This window comes from Bombus vosnesenskii, unplaced genomic scaffold (genome assembly GCF_011952255.1).
Source record: "Bombus vosnesenskii isolate JDL3184/JDL3185 unplaced genomic scaffold, Bvos_JDL3184-5_v1.1 scf7180000013264, whole genome shotgun sequence".
In the NCBI taxonomy this organism is placed as follows: Eukaryota; Metazoa; Arthropoda; class Insecta; order Hymenoptera; family Apidae; genus Bombus; species Bombus vosnesenskii.
This window is the reverse complement of record NW_022882924.1, coordinates 6,909,432-6,927,432: the sequence shown is the minus strand read 5'-3', so window position 1 is coordinate 6,927,432 and position 18,001 is coordinate 6,909,432. Positions and strand designations below refer to the sequence as shown.

General features: G+C 37.6%; 1 protein-coding gene across 3 annotated transcripts in view; it reads left to right on the top strand.

The window, feature by feature from the left end:
* Positions 1-18,001, top strand: part of LOC117239104 — a 281,294-nt gene that overhangs the window by 127,893 nt on the left and 135,400 nt on the right. For all 3 annotated transcript variants that reach the window (XR_004494354.1, XM_033504416.1, XM_033504425.1), the window contains exon 2: positions 10,389-10,612. Coding sequence is in view for 2 of the 3 variants with exons in the window: in XM_033504416.1 (XP_033360307.1) it covers positions 10,389-10,612 (224 nt within the window). In the remaining variant the exon portion in view is untranslated. The remainder of the gene's footprint in view (positions 1-10,388; positions 10,613-18,001) is intronic.

Genomic DNA, 18,001 nt, shown 5'->3' with positions numbered 1-18,001 from the left:
CCGGACAACCTAATACTTTCGAAGCATTGCACGTTGTGAATAATTATTTTAGGACATTTTTATTAAAATGGCATTTATAATCGATATTCTAACGTTCTTTTGATTAATTGCACCAGGCTTGGCCATTATTTAAGTAACATCTGAAAGAAGTAAGTTGATTATGTAATCGATTTTCCGAGACTTTGCTATCAAGTATCTTTTTCATTCTTTTTTATCATGACATAGCACTTAATAGTTGACTTATCAGCTGATATATCGCGAAAAAAGAATAGACTTAGAATAGTGGCCAAAGAAATAACGAGATGATTTTCGCATCTCCTAAACTAGTCCACCAACAAAAAGGTCGGTATGATCTTTGAGTCTTTTCACGCTATAGTCTTTTATTCAAAGAATTTTACTCTTATTAAATCACTCTGTATACTACCTCATCATTACCTTATTCGATTACTTTCATAAATAAACTTGTACACATAGGACGTCTCATTTAATTTCGTCATTCGAAGTCTTCTTGTTATATTTAAAATTCTGATCTTTTTACGTGCCGTTTCCTTCACTGTACCATACGATAGTGCAAGAACGCAGACAAAATATTTCATACGATCTTAATAACTTGGAAGAATTTATTGTTATACATATATATAATACACATATATCAAATAAGCACTCTGTAATATATCCAATTATTTTAAATATACTTATACAATGTTACATTTTTCGATCGTGTCGTACTTAGCCTCCTTCCAATGCTTTAATCGCTTTTAAATAACTCACTTCTACCAGACGACGGAATATATTCCGAAATGTTATTTCCGTAATTTAAAACACCACTTTAAATCACCAACAAAGCATTGCTGAATGCGATCGCCTTGTGGTCAGACACGAAACCACGTTTCCTCAGCAGGATAGATTTCGCTGGATTTAGCGAAGGAAAAGCTTCTTGCTATTATACTTATCTGAAAACAAAGCCGGTCCAAGCGATCTTCTTTCCATCCAACGTGATTAAATCCATGGTATCTGCCGCGTGGCACCCGCGTGTTGTCGTGTAATTCCGCGAAGCCGCTTTAACCGCGGCAACAGTCGTCCGAGAATAGATTAACGGCTGACGATCCGTTGTTCGGGCAAATTTTCCTCGCGCATTGCACCCGAGATTACGGTATTTCATCGTCGACAAAGCGTTTTGGCCATACGTAGAGAGAGAAAGGGAGAGAGAGAGAGAGAGAGATAAACCAATCCTGGCGCGATCTATTCAGCAAGATTTACGCCGGTATCTACAACGAACACGGAACCTCAACGAGATATTTGCAGCCACATTTGCATGAATGATTAGGCTCGATGCAGTGACCCGGCTTTGTCGCGCCGCAATTTCCCGCGCGTTTTACCCGCAAACCGAATTATTTGAGAAGGCGCAGACGAGCGGATCGAGTCGCGACGATGCCTGGACTCGGTGCAGATGAGCGAGTTCTGTCACACGATATCGCGTCGGCGTTTTTCGCCACCCGTTATCAGCTCTCTTTCGAATGTCAGGACGTATTCGCGGGTAGGAAAGATCCGGGACGACGAATTTTTGCGAGCTTACGACTCGTCGCATCGAGTACGCCACGCGGTGGACAAGAATCGAAATGATCGTTGCTCGATCATCAGATCATCAGAAGTAAGTAATGTAAACGTGGACGATAATTCCCTGCAAGATTGATAGAGGATTAGTAGAAATCATTCGTACGTCGGAATCTGATCGATCGAAAGTTAGTTCACTTATTCGTCATACAGTCCTGTTTGTTAATTCTTGTCAAACAGTGTTTCGTTACACATTAGATATTTTTTTTTCTTTTTTGAGAATTTGAGCAAAAATATGTATAATTTTAATTCGTTATGTGTAATTAATTTTCGATTTAAAAGTCTCGTTCTTTCTGCAAGAAACAATTAGAAAGAGAAAAGCGATTTGAAACATTTCTGTAACTTTGATCGTCCTGTGTCAAGGAGCTAAAGAATTTTTTTCTCCTACGAACTGCTACATTGGATGTTGTATATTTTTTTCACGAAATCTATTCGTAATCTCGACTTGGTCGAAGAGAGAATTTCTGACCACATTTATTCCGAGAACATTTTTAAACTTACGCAAAACTCTGTTCTTTATTAAATATCAGCACAAAGTGGAAAGAAGAATAAATGATTTTTGCATGACACGTATGAAAGGATGAAAAGATCGTTCCCGGCATCGACACTGTTTGCTTAAACGTCACCGTGTGTGGTTAGACAAAGAAATAAATATTCAAGATATCTCAGCCGAGCCATGCAGTAGGGAAAATATCAACAAAGATCCGACAAGCAGACTTTTACTCACGTCGGATCCCCTGATATCAAGTTTCAGAAAAACTGCGTATTATATGCATTTTTGTATGTTTGACCCGAATCCTCGTTTAGATGCCGCACTGTGCATCGTCGCGATTCTAAACGTTCGTTTGAACTTCCTGTCAGTGTATAATTGATTGCTGTAAACTGAGCATACAGTGCAAAAGCGTGAAGTGCTTAGGTATCTGATAATCAATACGGAATTTTAATCCTTCAACGCAGTGACGTTTACCTGAAAATGATTTTTGAACATGACCAAATACTGGGTCAGATTTTCTCTCATTTCTCGAACGATCGTGTTCGAGTATTTTATAAATAATTTTGTCACTGCTGTATTCTTTTATAAAATATTCAACCGGCTATAAAGCGATATCGGAAACATCTCGAGGAAACAGTTTGCCCTACATTCTGAATACTATACATTCATACTCTAGGATTATTATGAAATACATATGTAGGTTAAAAGTTATTTATAAAAGATACAATGGAAGTTGTCTGCTTTCGCACGACTAAACGTCGATTCCTGTCCATTGGAGCTCTTAGTTCTCGCATAATATATTTCCATAGAATCTTTATCATATTCCTTTCACCGGAAAGAAAACTGAAACGAACTTAAGAAAGATTTTCTTTCTTTTTCGCGCTCCTCCGATAAACCCAAATTCTCCGCTAACGTTGTACTATATATCCCCAAGCAACTCCTTCGAACTGAGTATTACACTTCAAAGTGAGTACGCCGTAAAACGCGCAGCGAAAAGAAACTCGAACAATATCGAGAGTCTCCTTCGAGCGATCCCCGTTGAGGTTCGTCGTTGAATCAGGTTGTGAGTTGCTCTCGAGTCGATATCTTAGTACATAGCGCGGAGCGTCGATCACGAGTCTCGAGGAATCATCTCGGTCCCCTTTCTCGCAGCGATAACATTGTTTCCGGTCGTAGTCGCGTGGCCAACGTCTTCAGGATCAGATAAAAGGCAGACTCTATCGCGAAACTCGGTGCCAGACAGAAAAATTTGTTGGCGCGAGCAACGATCGGTCGAGACCGGTCTTCGCTCGCAGCCAAAGTGCTCCTCGCGGCTTAATATGATAGCGCTCGGTTGCCGCTCAGACGAGCCGTGCCGCGCTCGAAGAGAGAGTAATATTGATCGACGGAGTAGCGGACTTACATCGTCCCAAGAGGGAGCGAGTAGAGAGAAGGGAAGGGTGGTGGTGAGCATGCGAGGGTGGGTCGCGCTCGAGGGTGCCACGGCAAGGGTGCGACAGAGAAGAGGAACAGCGGTGAGAGAGCGGGAAGAGTTGGGGTAAAAGGGGTGGGGATTGGTGGTTGCTGAAGGGTCGAAGGGCCAACGCGCACGACCATGGCCAAAGGGTGCTCTCTCTATCTGCCTTTCTTTCCCCTTCTTCGTCTCTCATTCTCGGTTCTTCTCCTTCTCTCTTTCTCCTCCTACGCGTCCCGTTTTTGCCCCCTTTTTTTTCGCTCGTTCTCTCTATTTCCCATTCCCTTGCTGTTCCTCCACGTCCCTCACCTGGTTTGTTTTGCACGCGACTTTTCGTGGAACCTGAAGTTCTTTGTAGTTAGGTCTCAAAGTTCCCTTTTGGGAGGCCGTTTCTTCATACCGGTGTACGAGCGATTTAATTTTTTTCTTCCTTCTGTCTCTGTCTTTATCTACCGTTTCTCTTTTTTCCTCTCTTTCCGTTGTCCTTCCGATTGCCAGAGCCTTTACGTGTCTCCCTCCCGCTTCTCGTTCGGTTTTATTACACCGGAACTTTCGTCATCTTTATTTGCCTCCTGGAAATTTGATAGTCTCGCAGCGAGGGTGGTTTGCCGCGTCGGAAGGGCCGAAGGAACGCGAGATTCTCCTCCGGGAAATGTTTCGTAGATTCCCCGTTGCCACGGGCCGGAAGGCGACTTTCGTCGGGGAAGCTTTTTCCCTTGGCCAGAGAGATTTATGAGCGTGGAGGTCGGGCCGACGTTTCGGGAGCGGCCGTGCGAATTTACGCGTCGAAGCCGCGTCGTTAATACCCGCCACGGTACTTCTGCGTCGATTATGCGACGCCCATGCTTCACTACACTTGAATTATGGCTGGCCACGCGTGTCCATCGGCTGTTTGAATTAAACGTATGAAAGCTGCGCGATTAATAACCGTGATTAATCTCGTCGAAGTCGTTTAATAGCGTTGCGAGAGCTTCGTCGTGCGATACGTAAAGTCTCTCTATAGGAATCGCCGAACCGTGAAATTCGAAAGTCAATGTTGGTTTCACGATTTGTGGCAGCGATCGTTGATTTTGCCTGAAGCTCTTCCAAGTTCAATCGCTTTTTCTTCCATGTAGAATACGCGACGCGTGATTCACATTGAACCCAGCAATTCGCTGGAATGTCTATTGTAATAATATATTCAACGGAATCTTTGAATATGTAATAGTTGAAAATTAAATGAATAAAGGAAATGCAATGAACCAAGTCCGTAATTTAGTGTCGCGTATATCGATACTCTCCTTCGTTTCATACTTCCGCCTTTAACAAATTAATTCTGAATATTCAATTAATATATACGTGTTTGAATAGCATCAGAATCGATTAAGCTTTGTACGAATAATTAGAATCTAATGGAATACGTGTAATACATACGTATAGGTAATAATATGTTGTTGATTAAAGTTATTTAATATAGGCACACGATTAATTTATTAATTGATAAATCGTTCGGAATACTATACTTATGTATTAAAATTAAAAGAGGAACTACGCGTATGAACTGTATGCTAATGAATATCGTATAGAGTTAAATATTAATATAATTTACCTATTACATTTAATGAATTTGGAGTATTTAGAATTATTTTAGAATATCTCATACCGACGATACTTTGTTGTTGAAAATCGTAATTTTATAGCATAAATAATTTTATTACGTATCAGGTACTTCGTTCAAAAATGAACAAATAATTTCGACATGATTATTACGTGGATGAGATTAATATGGCCGAGTAACGCATTCGCGAGGATAATTTTAAAATGATACTTCTTAGTGTTCTCGTTGGAATTGTACCAGCAACGGAGGATAAAAGATAATTTTTGGAGCGACGAACGTTTTCTAGGACACGAACAGAGTTTTTCTATAGAACGAGAGAGAATTCTTTTCTCTATCTAAATATTTGCCTTTTCCGCTCGTTTTCTTTTATATTAGAACTCTGTAATTCCGCCGATCAACTTCAATTGGAGATTAAACGTTTGAGATAATAAATATCTCTTAAATATGAAATTAATTAATTATTAAATGACTGTTTATTTGCGCAGATAACGTTGTTTGTGGGAAATACTATATTTTTGATCGAGATAAATTTTATTTGTATATCAAGCGTTATATAATGTATGATTAATGATACATTCTGACGTAATGATTGATATTTGACGTTGTTACTTATCAAATGTTCAACAGTGTCGAACATATACCGAATACTTCTACTTTTTCGCTCGAACTTATTGGATCAAAGACAACATACGTATAATGCGAAGAAACTGTAAAACGAATTGGGTTGTTAAGATTATTTCAAAATTATTATAATGCCATATTGTTACATCTTTATATAATCTACGTAATAATGGAGTTAAAATTGTGGTTTATAAAATACCTAACTGTACCAAAAATATTCAATTTATTAGAAAGAGCATAGCCTTCGTAACTACACAAATTACGACAAACAATTTTCCAATATACCTTCCTTAACTATTAAATTCCAGCAAGCAATTTTCCGATACCTCGTTTTATTTGGGAAATATTGATTTTTATCTAGAAAATTTTGAATGTGTATTTTATAGCAAATATCAAGAAACAATTTTTCGGTTTCGGTTTTCGCGAACGTTTCGTAACACGATATGATTGAAAATATAGTGCAATTGAATTCTAAAATTAGCGATCTGCTCGTATGTATCGTATGCATCGTTAACAGAGTCTAATATCGTTATGATGTAATATAGTCAATTTTTAATTCGTCATCGTTGTGAATCAACGAACTATAAATACTAGGACATATTATAATCATTTCAGAATGGAGAATAATCAGCTGAACGCTCTCTGGTATGTCAAATCGTGCTAAGCTTGCTTAAAATATAAATAAAATGTAGTGCTGCATTCTGGAAATGGATAAACCGTGTAACACGAATGAATAATACGAAGCATTTTCTCATACGATTGCATTCGTGGCAGAAGTAAATTCGAATGAACGAGTGATAGAATCGCCGTAGAATCGATATTTCCTGAAAAACGATAGCTTTATTTATATCAGAGGTTATCAAGGTATTGGGAATATCGACGTTAAAGAATTGCGCAAAGATGTTTGCACAATACGAACAACTATTTGCATAACTGGTTCGGACAGCACAGATTTAGAGGCACGCTTGTCCTTTTACATTCATCAAATAATTAACGAAAGATATATTTGCGGCATCTTCGAATATAAAGCGAGTAATAAATTTTCTCACCTTTCATCGCTTAACACATGTTTCTCGAAGCATGTCGTAAAAGTGTTACAGGTAAACATAATTAAAAAAACATCATCAGACTTTCAAACAATTCACGCAGTTCGGTTTCCTCTCGCATAAATAAGCTAAAAAATGCAAAACCAATATATTATAACGTTTAATGTCACGTGTAGCGTACAGATTCGTTATTGAAATATTTTTCCACGTAAAAACATTTTTACATTCGTTTAGGAAGACAAACAAGCAACGTAATTTTAACCATATCTTATTAGCTTCGAAGAACTGAACTGCTATACGAATATGTGACATGTTAGTTTGATAAAATCCTTCGTAAGGTATTTTGCTCTAACATATTCTGCAATGGATATTGATATCACGATTATTGGCGCGCGTCGTATATTTTCCTCTCGATCTCCCTCGCGAATCTTCGCGTTCACGAATTCGGATCGACCTAGTCGCAAAACGGAGCGTCCCATTGCGAATAATCGCGTGGAGACGGTTAACCATCTGTTGCTCTAATTCCACCGTTCTTCCTCGATTCATCTCATTTGCGAAACCTTCGAAATTGTCGCGAAATCCAGCGATCTGCAACAGAAGTCAGGCTCGTTTCCTTCTTGAGCGGAGCGACGCACCCTTTTATCGCCAATCTTGCTCGGAGTTCCCCCGAGAATGTTCTCGGCCCACATTCGAGCACAAGCTCGCAGCTGCAACCACGCCATGCGGAAAACTATCTCGCGCCTTTGGCCCCGATAGCCCCGAGCGACACGAGCGAAAACTTTTCAATCGAGTTTCTTCGCGGCCCATCCCCAACGCCCAATGCTGGTCGCCATTCTTCTTTTTTTTTTCTTATTTTTACGCCCGTCCAGCCGAAACGAACGCTCTGCGACACCGACTTTCAGCCGTGAAATTGCCGCGCGAGCGAGTTTTATCGAATTCGCGAATTAATTCGCTCCCCTGTGCGCGTTACGATTCATTTGTTCCGTAAGTTGGATCTGGCTGTAACGAAATTGGGGTGGAAAATGGCACGATAGGCCGAGGAAGATTCTTCCGAGTGTTGGAACTTAAGGCGAATGGTTGTGGGTGGCTAGGAATTGGAAATAGTTTCGAAGCAGAAGGAATTTAAGTTGCTTTGTACGGTGTGTAACTTCGTTTTGTAGCTTAATCTTGTGTTTTGGATTTATTGGAAATAGCTGCGCGTGCCGAGCGCTGCTCGAGTTTCTTTTCTCTCTTTTAATTAATATTTCAACAATAAATTTGAAAACCATCCAGGAAACGTTCACGTTGTTGCGAGAAGAAATTGATTCTTCGCGTGTTCCCCGTTAAAATTGTTAAAAATTATTGAACTGCCAGGCAAAAAATTCCTTAAGTTAAGAGGAAGTGGCAAGTGGGTGATTGAGTTTATGGGTGTTTGAGAAGTGGGCAGCCTCACGTTATTTTCTCTAGGATGTTGAAGAATATGCAAAGTTTGCTCCACATACTATGAGACTTTCTTTTATACATATGTATATTTTTTTACATGTATGTATAGACAGTAATGGAAGCCAGCCTTTTAAATAAATCCAGAACAAGCGTAGTTATGTAAAAATATCGATTGTTTCAATAAATTGTAGAAATTGAATCATTTGGAAACTACTTCAGTAGTTACTCTATTTATGGTTCAAGTCTTTTCTACAATTATTTATTTTTCCTTTAGTTTTGTACTGAATTTTGCAATGCTTGCATGATCGCTGCGAAACAATTATTATTACAGTCTCCTTATCTAATCTTTTAGAATTTATATCTCAACATAATTGATAAATTGTTCAGAATGCTTTTACGATTCTGAAGTATCAAATCTCAACATAGGCGATTGAGTTATTTAAAGAACGTGCACGTTAAAATAGATATATTTTAAAAGCTATCGTAATGGTAATAACAAATTTTCAATGTACACAGAGCAAGTTCCTATCTCACGATACGTTCAGACTGAAGCTAATATCAATAATTTTACAATACGAACGAAGAGAATATTAATTTCTTAAAAATTTATCATTTAAGTACTGGCAGATAATATTCAACCCTCGAAAAGTCATTTTCAAATAAACACATCAAATAATAAAAAAAAGTATCAGAAGTGAAAACACAGTCGTACGTACCTATTTGTTAAAATAGCGCTACTTAGTGCCATAATTCGACAAGACTGAAATCGATTTTGCATATCGTCCTCGTTTGTCGACTGGTAGAACATTTTAAGCCACTTCACTCGATACTCGTTGTACTACTTTTTTCTACATACTTTTCGACATCATATAATGTTTATGCACGTAACCACTGTTAGAAATTCTTTCCTTTTCCTTTTGTACGTTTTATCGCATCGGATCCGGTAGACCGTAGTTAATCGCAGATGCATCGAAATCGAATTCGAGCTATTATCCTAGCGATGCGCGAATCAATCGGTCGTCAATCGATTGGATAATTCGACCTAGCTTGCCAACAGCCAGGACAGACATCAGGCCCCGATGTCTGGTGCACTTGAGTGGATTTAAAAGTCGATAAAATCGTTTCTTATCGATGCAACCCGTTTACGAGCAACGAAACGGCAAAAACTTTTACAGTCGATTTTAACTGTAATCTGTTCCCTGGAAAAGTTTTAAGGAACGAGTGAAATATTCGAGCTAATTCTCTGGGTGCAACTCGTTTACATATAATGAACAAATTTATTCGCACATGCACATTACGTTTCATTGCATTATGCTTTAAATTCGCAAGGTTTAAAGGTTTCATATAATCCGAAAGAATTTTCATTCTGTTCGATGTAAAGTATAAAATTGACTACAATTCGAGTGCGAAATAATATCGATATAGTTATGAAATATTACGTATATTTAATTATTTATTTGTAGTATATGATGCGATGTAACGATTAAGAAGACTTCTTTTTCTTTTTTTAAATGGGGGAAACCTTCATGGGTACCCGCGTCCTCTGGGGGGAGGACGCAGGGTGGCGCCGAATTTTTACCGGCTAAAATTCCCATGAACAATTAGGAAGACTGTAATTTAATTAACCCTCTATAATGCAAATTCTTCTTGTGAAAATTTACAATGATCAAAAATGTTATTATGCAGGAAACGGTTATTAACCTTGAAGCTACAGTGGAGTACAAATGCACCTAAAAACGAAATTAAATTGAGAGGATGTCGATATCGGTGTGTCACTTCAAAATTACACGGCGTTATAGAGGGTTAAAATTAAGATTGAATTTTAACATTGATTTTAATGTCTGCCTGGTACAATATTAGCTGCTATAGGTCAACGACTCGTGTGACGAACCTTTCTTCCTGTTTCATTTGCGCTTCTCTTGCTCTCTCTCTTTTTTTTAAATATCTCTCTTACATATGCCAGACAGTTAATTTTTTATTAAGTCTGCCATTTTTCTCAAAGTTAAGATCTCGTTTAATAAAACCAACGGCGTGGCCGAATAGAAAGAAACTAAAAAAAACAAAAAAGATATCTTCTGTACAATTATCAATCTCGTTTTAATCCGTCGGTTATCTCATTTTACAATCATTTTCTTCTTTCAGACCAAATAAGCGACGTGTGCAAGAAGAATTATATGCGAGATCTCTACAGGAAAATAGACGGGGCTGTCCTGATGTCACAGCTCGAGAAGGATCTGGACTGTACCATCACCTTCCAAACGCATAGTATCCTTCAACGGTTCATGCTACGCTTCGACCAACTGCAATTGGACTGCAACGATCACCTCTACATCTACGATGGTGCACATGCGGTCAGCAGTTACAAGGTAAGTCCCAGCGTTCCATTTCAAAGCGGTATTCTATGAGCTACTGGTTACTCGGACTTCATAGTCGATCCGTCGTGGCGAAACGTAATTCCGATCTGCATCCAAATTGGTATGCCAAAGCTGGATGTATGTAATATCGGCGCTTAGTCGTGAATTTGCATCCGCAGGAAACAGTTTTCGGACGTACAGCCGAATAGTTATTGTTTGTTGTTCGTTTCCTGTGAAATGTCTATGCTTTCCGGGGGAATGGATAATTATTTGAGGACGAGTTTAGGAAATACTCGTCCACAAGTACGAATTCGTTTCATAAATAACTGTAGTAAACTATTTTAACAGCAGTTTGTTTCGAAAGAATTAGATTCAGGTTGATGAACGACCACGATCATCGAATTTATTGCCATCCTTGTACGTATGAGAAAAGATGGAAGAAGCGAAGATTACGAAGAAAAAGATTGATGCTACCGTTTTCTAAAATTTGACACGCAATTCCGATTGATAAAAGAAGAAAATCTAGCAACCGAATTATTTTGCTAATTCTACCCGACTTAATTATTATCTCTAAATTAATAAAATAGTATGCTCAATTGGGAAATATTATTCAGAACGTTAATGAATTCCAAACGAAGAAAACAAAAGGAGACGTTCACGCGCGTCTGTCTACCAATTACTTCCGACTTGGTAAACAACGATGAAAAGGTTCATTCACGTAAATAGCACTTCCTCTAATCAGTGTACGATGGTCGCCGCTAATAATGACTAATGCGAAGTCAGAGGATGAAACGTGACTTTTTGTCCCCGATTAACGTTTCCAAGCATAATTGCCTTCATCGATCAAAAGATAAAGCGGTAATTGCAGTAAGGAACGACGTTATTTTTCCATGATTGCCGTCAGGGATAATGGCATCCTACCGGTAGGGACCAAGTTTCAGATGTGAGGGCTATTTTAATATACTCCCATTCCATTATAAATTCCGAGCATGGCCTAAGCCGTAGAGACGCTGGAAACTTACACCATTAATCAAGATTCGTCCCTTGATGGAAGGAAAGTATGCTTCGTTTGCTTGTTCCTTTGTTCGGCATTTTCCTTTCTTGATCGACATTTTCGTTTCATGATCGACAGGCAATTTGATTTGATATTATTCATGGATAACGCCGAGGTTCGTGATTCGACGAACAATCGTACAACGCTTTTTACAGATTTGTCGGTGATGTCGTTCTTCGAATTGATTTTGGGAATTGATGTAAATCAAGCGCCCTAGATATTTTAGCCACCGCTAATGTCTTAAATGTGACACGCGTTCTAAATATTTTAGGAATCTCAGGTAACCTAAATGTCAAGTGATATAGCTATGTATCTGAGCTACCTCGGTTATCCTCGATATTTCAGAAATACTAGATATCCTTGTTATTTTAGAAAGCAATATAGGTCTCTTAGCTATCTGTATGGTCATATTTGCAAAAGCTTTCCGAACTAATGGGAGCTGAGAAGAGATGGAGCGGCGAGAACACGATGAGATATTTAACCTAACCGAAGGTGTAGATTCCTTTCAGGTTAAAAATCACTTTCCAGGGAAGTTTGTTTCACGGTTCTTAGCGCAATCAGTTCTCGATGAATCGTCCCGGAATCGTGTTCAGTTTCCCAAGAAATGCATTATTGTTTCAATCTGATGGTTTTATCAAACGTGGCGTGAAATACAAGCGGAGAAAGGCGATAATGAGTTTCGGCTTGAAAAATAGAAGCTCCGTCGGGTAAATGAGAAATGAGCGCAACAACCGTGAGCATTGTTTTCTTTTTCTTTTTTTTCTTTTTTCTTTTCTCTATCGTGGGTTTGAACTCTCACAAAGGAGGACATTTTGTGAGTTGGTCACGCGATATCGCAATTTCCTGTGGATTAAAAACTGTAATGTTGAGAATTGTTTTAGTTGTACCTTTGGATCGACCCAAATATTTAATAGTAGGTTTTGTGTCCTACGTTTATTTGTTTCTCGTGCATATTTTCCTATTTAACATGAAATTACGATTAACGATGCGATGTAATCAGTAATAATAATCATGCTATTTTTATACCTAAATTCTAACAATAATTCCTTTCAATACCAACTAATAGTACATAGAAGAAAAGAAAATTGGTTTTAATTAACAGCTGATAAGGAAGCTCTCGACGATCATAAGATGGTAACTCCAAACATTTGAACGGTATAGTGCATGTACCTGCGTACGTACATGAAAAGTATGCATAGAAACGCGTATAATAACGAAACGGGAGAGAAGCGAAAGAGCAACACAATTTTGCATAATGGCAGATTAACTTTAATCTTTTTTATGATCTACTTAGTATCCTGTTAGGCGTACTATTTATTACTATCTGTGGCTTTTTCTCTCATTTTCTTCTTCTATTTTCTTAAGCGCGTCGGTCTTTGTCCACCGTAAACTTTCCGCGTTTTTCGCCTTAATTTCTCGTGCAACACTCGTCTCTCTCGGCGATTGAATCGAGACCGCGACTCGCGAGAGGATTTCGCTGGAAAACTCCCGAAATGTGGCGCGTAAATGAGAACGAGTTACCGAGGTAATGTGGCCAATTGGATCTTCGTGGCGCGCTTTTATTTCGAAAGGAGGCCAACAACCTCCGGTGATTTGCAGTATGCGATGGAATTTGGATCGGTGCTCGTTTATACCCAATGTGCAGTATCACCGAAGAATATTCGAACGTTTGCTCATGTTTAGCACGACATAGGCTAATTGCGAAAAAGACGAACCTCGTTTTCGTAAACGTTTGGAACTTAGACTTAGAAACTTGGTCCTTAGACTTTAGATTCGTGAAACTGGAATCCCCGAAACTTCGTGAAATCTTGAAAATTTGCAAACTTGAAATGATTAATTGTCTTAATCTTTTTCTCTGCTTATTTTCTCAGAAACTGGAATCTAAACAAATTCTTTTCAGAACATCGGATTATTTTTTCTCATTGTAAACGATCGTAATGGACCGATGATACCGTTTGAAATAGATAAATTGACTCGATAAGTCTTCGGTTAATTAAAGTATGAAATACACGAAATCTCTTACCAACATTTGTTTATGATACTCATTATTTAAATCTTCACTTATCCCCTCAATATTTCCCAGCCCTACGGTGAACTACCCCAAATTGTCCTGAAATTTCCCCTGTGGCTGACAGTGGGTTTAATACATGGGGGAATTATTCTTTCATGAGGCGATCGATTGTCGGAGAGTTTTCCGTTTGAATCAAATATTCCGAACTGTGCACGAATCTTCGAATTCTTTCACAGTTCATCTGTAATTTCATATTATTTACTTCTTTAGTTTCATTGTATCGTACCATTTTATAATGCGTTTCTTTGTATTCGAATCAAGATATTAAATCTGACAAAATATTCAGTTAGTTGTAAACTTCCTAATATCGTAAGTAATTGTATTTAAAAATCCCGTATACCTTCGTATTGTTTTATTTCCCTTCCTATCTTCTCGTTTTTTTTTTTAATATAATGGAATTCCGAAATTCGATAAAATCAAAATATACCTTGAATATATACACTGATAATAATAAGAATGTCCCCAGGGTTTCACAGACAAACTTTGTCATTCTATTCTATAGATATAATCAAGCGAAAACATTATTCCATATACATAAATATTCCGAAAGCATATATATTATATTAGCATTACTTTTACTACAATTCGTAATATCTTTTTACTTCATTTTTTAATTAAACGACAACTATGCAACTTATTATTCCTAAAGTAGTACTGTAATTATCTTATTGTTTGACCATTCTACTTGTACTATAATTAATTACGAAAATGTTACAAAATCCAACAATCGCGATATGAAGATAATTTTCAAAAATTATTCTCGAATTATTCATTAATCATTAAATAAAAAAAGTCTTAAAATCATCCACGAAACATATGTTATTTGTCCCATTCATCTTACACGCGAGAATAAACAACATCGATGTGTTCAATTAAATAAAAGAATCGCTTTACTGTTCGTCATACAGATCGATCGCAAGCATCCGGACAAATCCTTTTCCGACACGGGACACTTGCGACAGAATTCCACGATGAATTATCGACCAAAATCGGGACAAAAATACGAAGGGATGTTTCTCTTAAGAACGCCTGCGCGATGTTCAAGCCACGACATATCGACTTTTCGTGTGTTCCATCTTTCATAGATAGCAGGGACACGATAAACGTCGAAAACTGGACCGTATGATTATTTCTATTCTATTGAAATGTCTCTTTATTTGTAAATAGCACGAAAATCCTATTACAATCAATGGAATCACGGAAACGATAATCGTTTCAAAAAATGAGGTAGGTATAGGCTGCAAGTAAATATACAAACAGCATGCGACCTATATATAACATATTCAACTACACCATAACATGTACAAGCGATTATGGTTCCTTATGAAAATGTAAGAAGAAAATATAAAGTGAAAGTTTATTACGTGATGCTTCGCTTTCGAGACAACTGCATTTGAAAATTTCTCAAGCATAGTTGATCGTGGCTAATTATCACTTGGATGCGAGCAAATAATCAACAGGAGGCTCTAGCAGCAGGGAAAATGTCGAGTATGATCTCCATTTTCATGAAAGTAGAACCTGAACGTGTTTAGTTAAGAATTGGTCTATACACACGCGTCATAGATTTACAAATTTATTTTTCTCAAAAGCAGATTGTCTTCCGATAAAATTTTATTCTACACTTTCGATTTATTTTCACACGTAGAACAACGTTCTGTCGGTGAACGACAGTTCGGGATTAACCAGGTTCAAGTATACTTGATAAATTGTCAAACTCGATTTTCTCGAAATAGAAGCGTCGTATGAAAAAATGTTATTCTATAATTTCGCCTTATTTTTTCGTAAGGAATCACTTCATGTCTACTTGTACATTGTATTCGATCGTATCTTGTATGGCATTTGTATTTACCCAGAAAAATTTTGTTTTTAAGGTTTCACCAGTACGTTTATCGACGCGTTTTAATGTCTGGATACAAATTCTTTTGTTGAACTCTACCTTTACTCATAGTTTTCTAAAAGTGTACGTGTTAATGGAGAATTTTATTACACTTTGATTAACATTTCAAACAAGTTGTCGGTGAAAAGCGACTATTTACGATATCGTCTCAACTCTTAGGTTTTGATAAATAACAATGGTACGATGTCGTTCGAAAAAGTAACGGTAACCATGATTTCTTATCGAATAGAATATCGTTTAAAGCTATTTTCGTTCTTACAATTTATTACCAAACCAGGATAAGTATCGACTGATTTTTGTCCAAATATTTTTTGCTTGGAAAAGTCGTAGCGACTGTTACGTTGAGAAGACCGCTCAAGACTATGAAGGAAAAAAGGGGAACACGATTAGACAGAAGGCACAAAGCACGTTGCGAGACAAAATATTCTCGCGTTGCACGTGTCTTTTGCGTTGTAACGCTGAGCGCGAACGAAATCCGCTTGCGAAAAGAGACGCGAGTTGTCGCCGCGGAGACGGCCGGATTTAGCAGCTATTTGGACAGCACAATGGGACATCATAGAGACGTTTTACGCGCGGTAATATCCTGGCTGTCACCATGACGACAGAGCTTGCGTAATGGCTGTATTCTTGTTACCTACGGGGTTCCTGATGGAAAAATATGCGTGCGACCGTCGATTTGGTTCGCAGGGTTTCGCGACATCCATTGCCTTTCGATTGCTGTTGTTTAAGGAAAATTACCTCAAGGCCTTTCAAGTTTCATAAATAGATGTTCCTGTAAATATCAAGTAGGATATCTAGAATATACAGGATGACTCAGTGAAAATTATCACTTGATATAATTCGTTATCTGTGACATTTGTCAAAAAATATTTGGCCTGAAATTTATTGGATTTGTGGAACCTGGACAGAGGAGTACATTTTGACTTTTTAATACTTCATTAGTTTGGCGGATATCGTAACTTTAATTTGTAAAATTTAACGTTTAAAAGAGGAGCCAACGCGCGAGGTGGTATTTTTATGTTCACGTTGTCTTTGTTTTTCGTACGTTAAATTTGGCAAATTAAAGTTAAAGTATCTGCTAAACTACTGACTTTCCAGCGTAAGCAGGTTAATACTTTTTTGTAGAGAATATTCAGTTGGACAGACTAATGTTATATAAAATATACGGTGCCGTTTAAAAAACTCAGTTACCTGAATGAATAATAAAAAGTACATATAAAGTATTGAAAAATCAAAGTATACTCATCTAACCAGGTTTCTTAAATGCAATAAATTTCACTTCAAAAGCCTTAAAAATTTAAACGAAGTATTCTTCGACTCAAGTGTCTAAATACTTTTTTTTATAGAGAGTGAGAAAGTACACCGAGAGTGATTTATGAAAAATTATAAAGTTCAATTTAAAAAAGGAGTACAATTGCACTTTGCAAATAGACTGTTGCATCTCCAAAAAAGCTAATACGGTAATATGGTAGAGCCTGTTAAATAATGCAGATCTTCTCTTCTATGATTTTTCTCTAACTTGGAATAGAGTTGTAGCCTGTCCCAATTACTAGAAACACCCTGTATACGTATAACGTGACTCATTTAATATTAGAGCCGAAAGTTACGCTATTGATGTTACAGATACGAAGAAACGTCAAGCTAAATGACGTATTTGTTGAAACGAAACAAATGTTATGACTAAAAAAAGAAAATCTTTTTTTCGCCCCTCATTTTAAATCATCGTCTCTTCTTTCTAAACCAGATACATTTTTATTACTATAACTTACATATTTCAAATTACCATACGAAAGATGTTTATATCTATATGTAGTTTATCACTGTAAGATTGCAGCCGTCAAATTTCATTTGCGTGTAATCTTGTCTGAATAATTTTGTATCGTATTTATATACCGCGAGGATTATCAAAAATGTATTTCTTCCTATCCAGAAATGGGAAGAAGATAGTTCCACAAGCACAAAACTTTCTCTAAGGCCGTTGATAATATAAATCATGAACTGCTAAATCCGTACAAGTCAATACAAGTACTTGACCATTATTACTCTCAAAGAAGAATCAACAAGTTTCCTTCAAATTATAGTGGACACGCCTATTCGGCGTGCTTTTAGAGTTCATCTTCTTGCAATTAACTATATATACGCGTGTCCAGCACACGTGTACATACTCTCGAAATAATGATCCGTGGGCCATTATTGCGCCACATATGACCTCTGCTTAAATCTCCGTGCATTTTAATGAAGCATAAGCGATCTCGTTTCTTGCCGAGATCGTACTACGACGAATATTCAGTTGCATTCGCTAGGTGATCTTATCAACACGAACGACGCGAGTCTGTTACATTTCTGCTAGTTATATTTTCGAATTTATCGTGATATCCG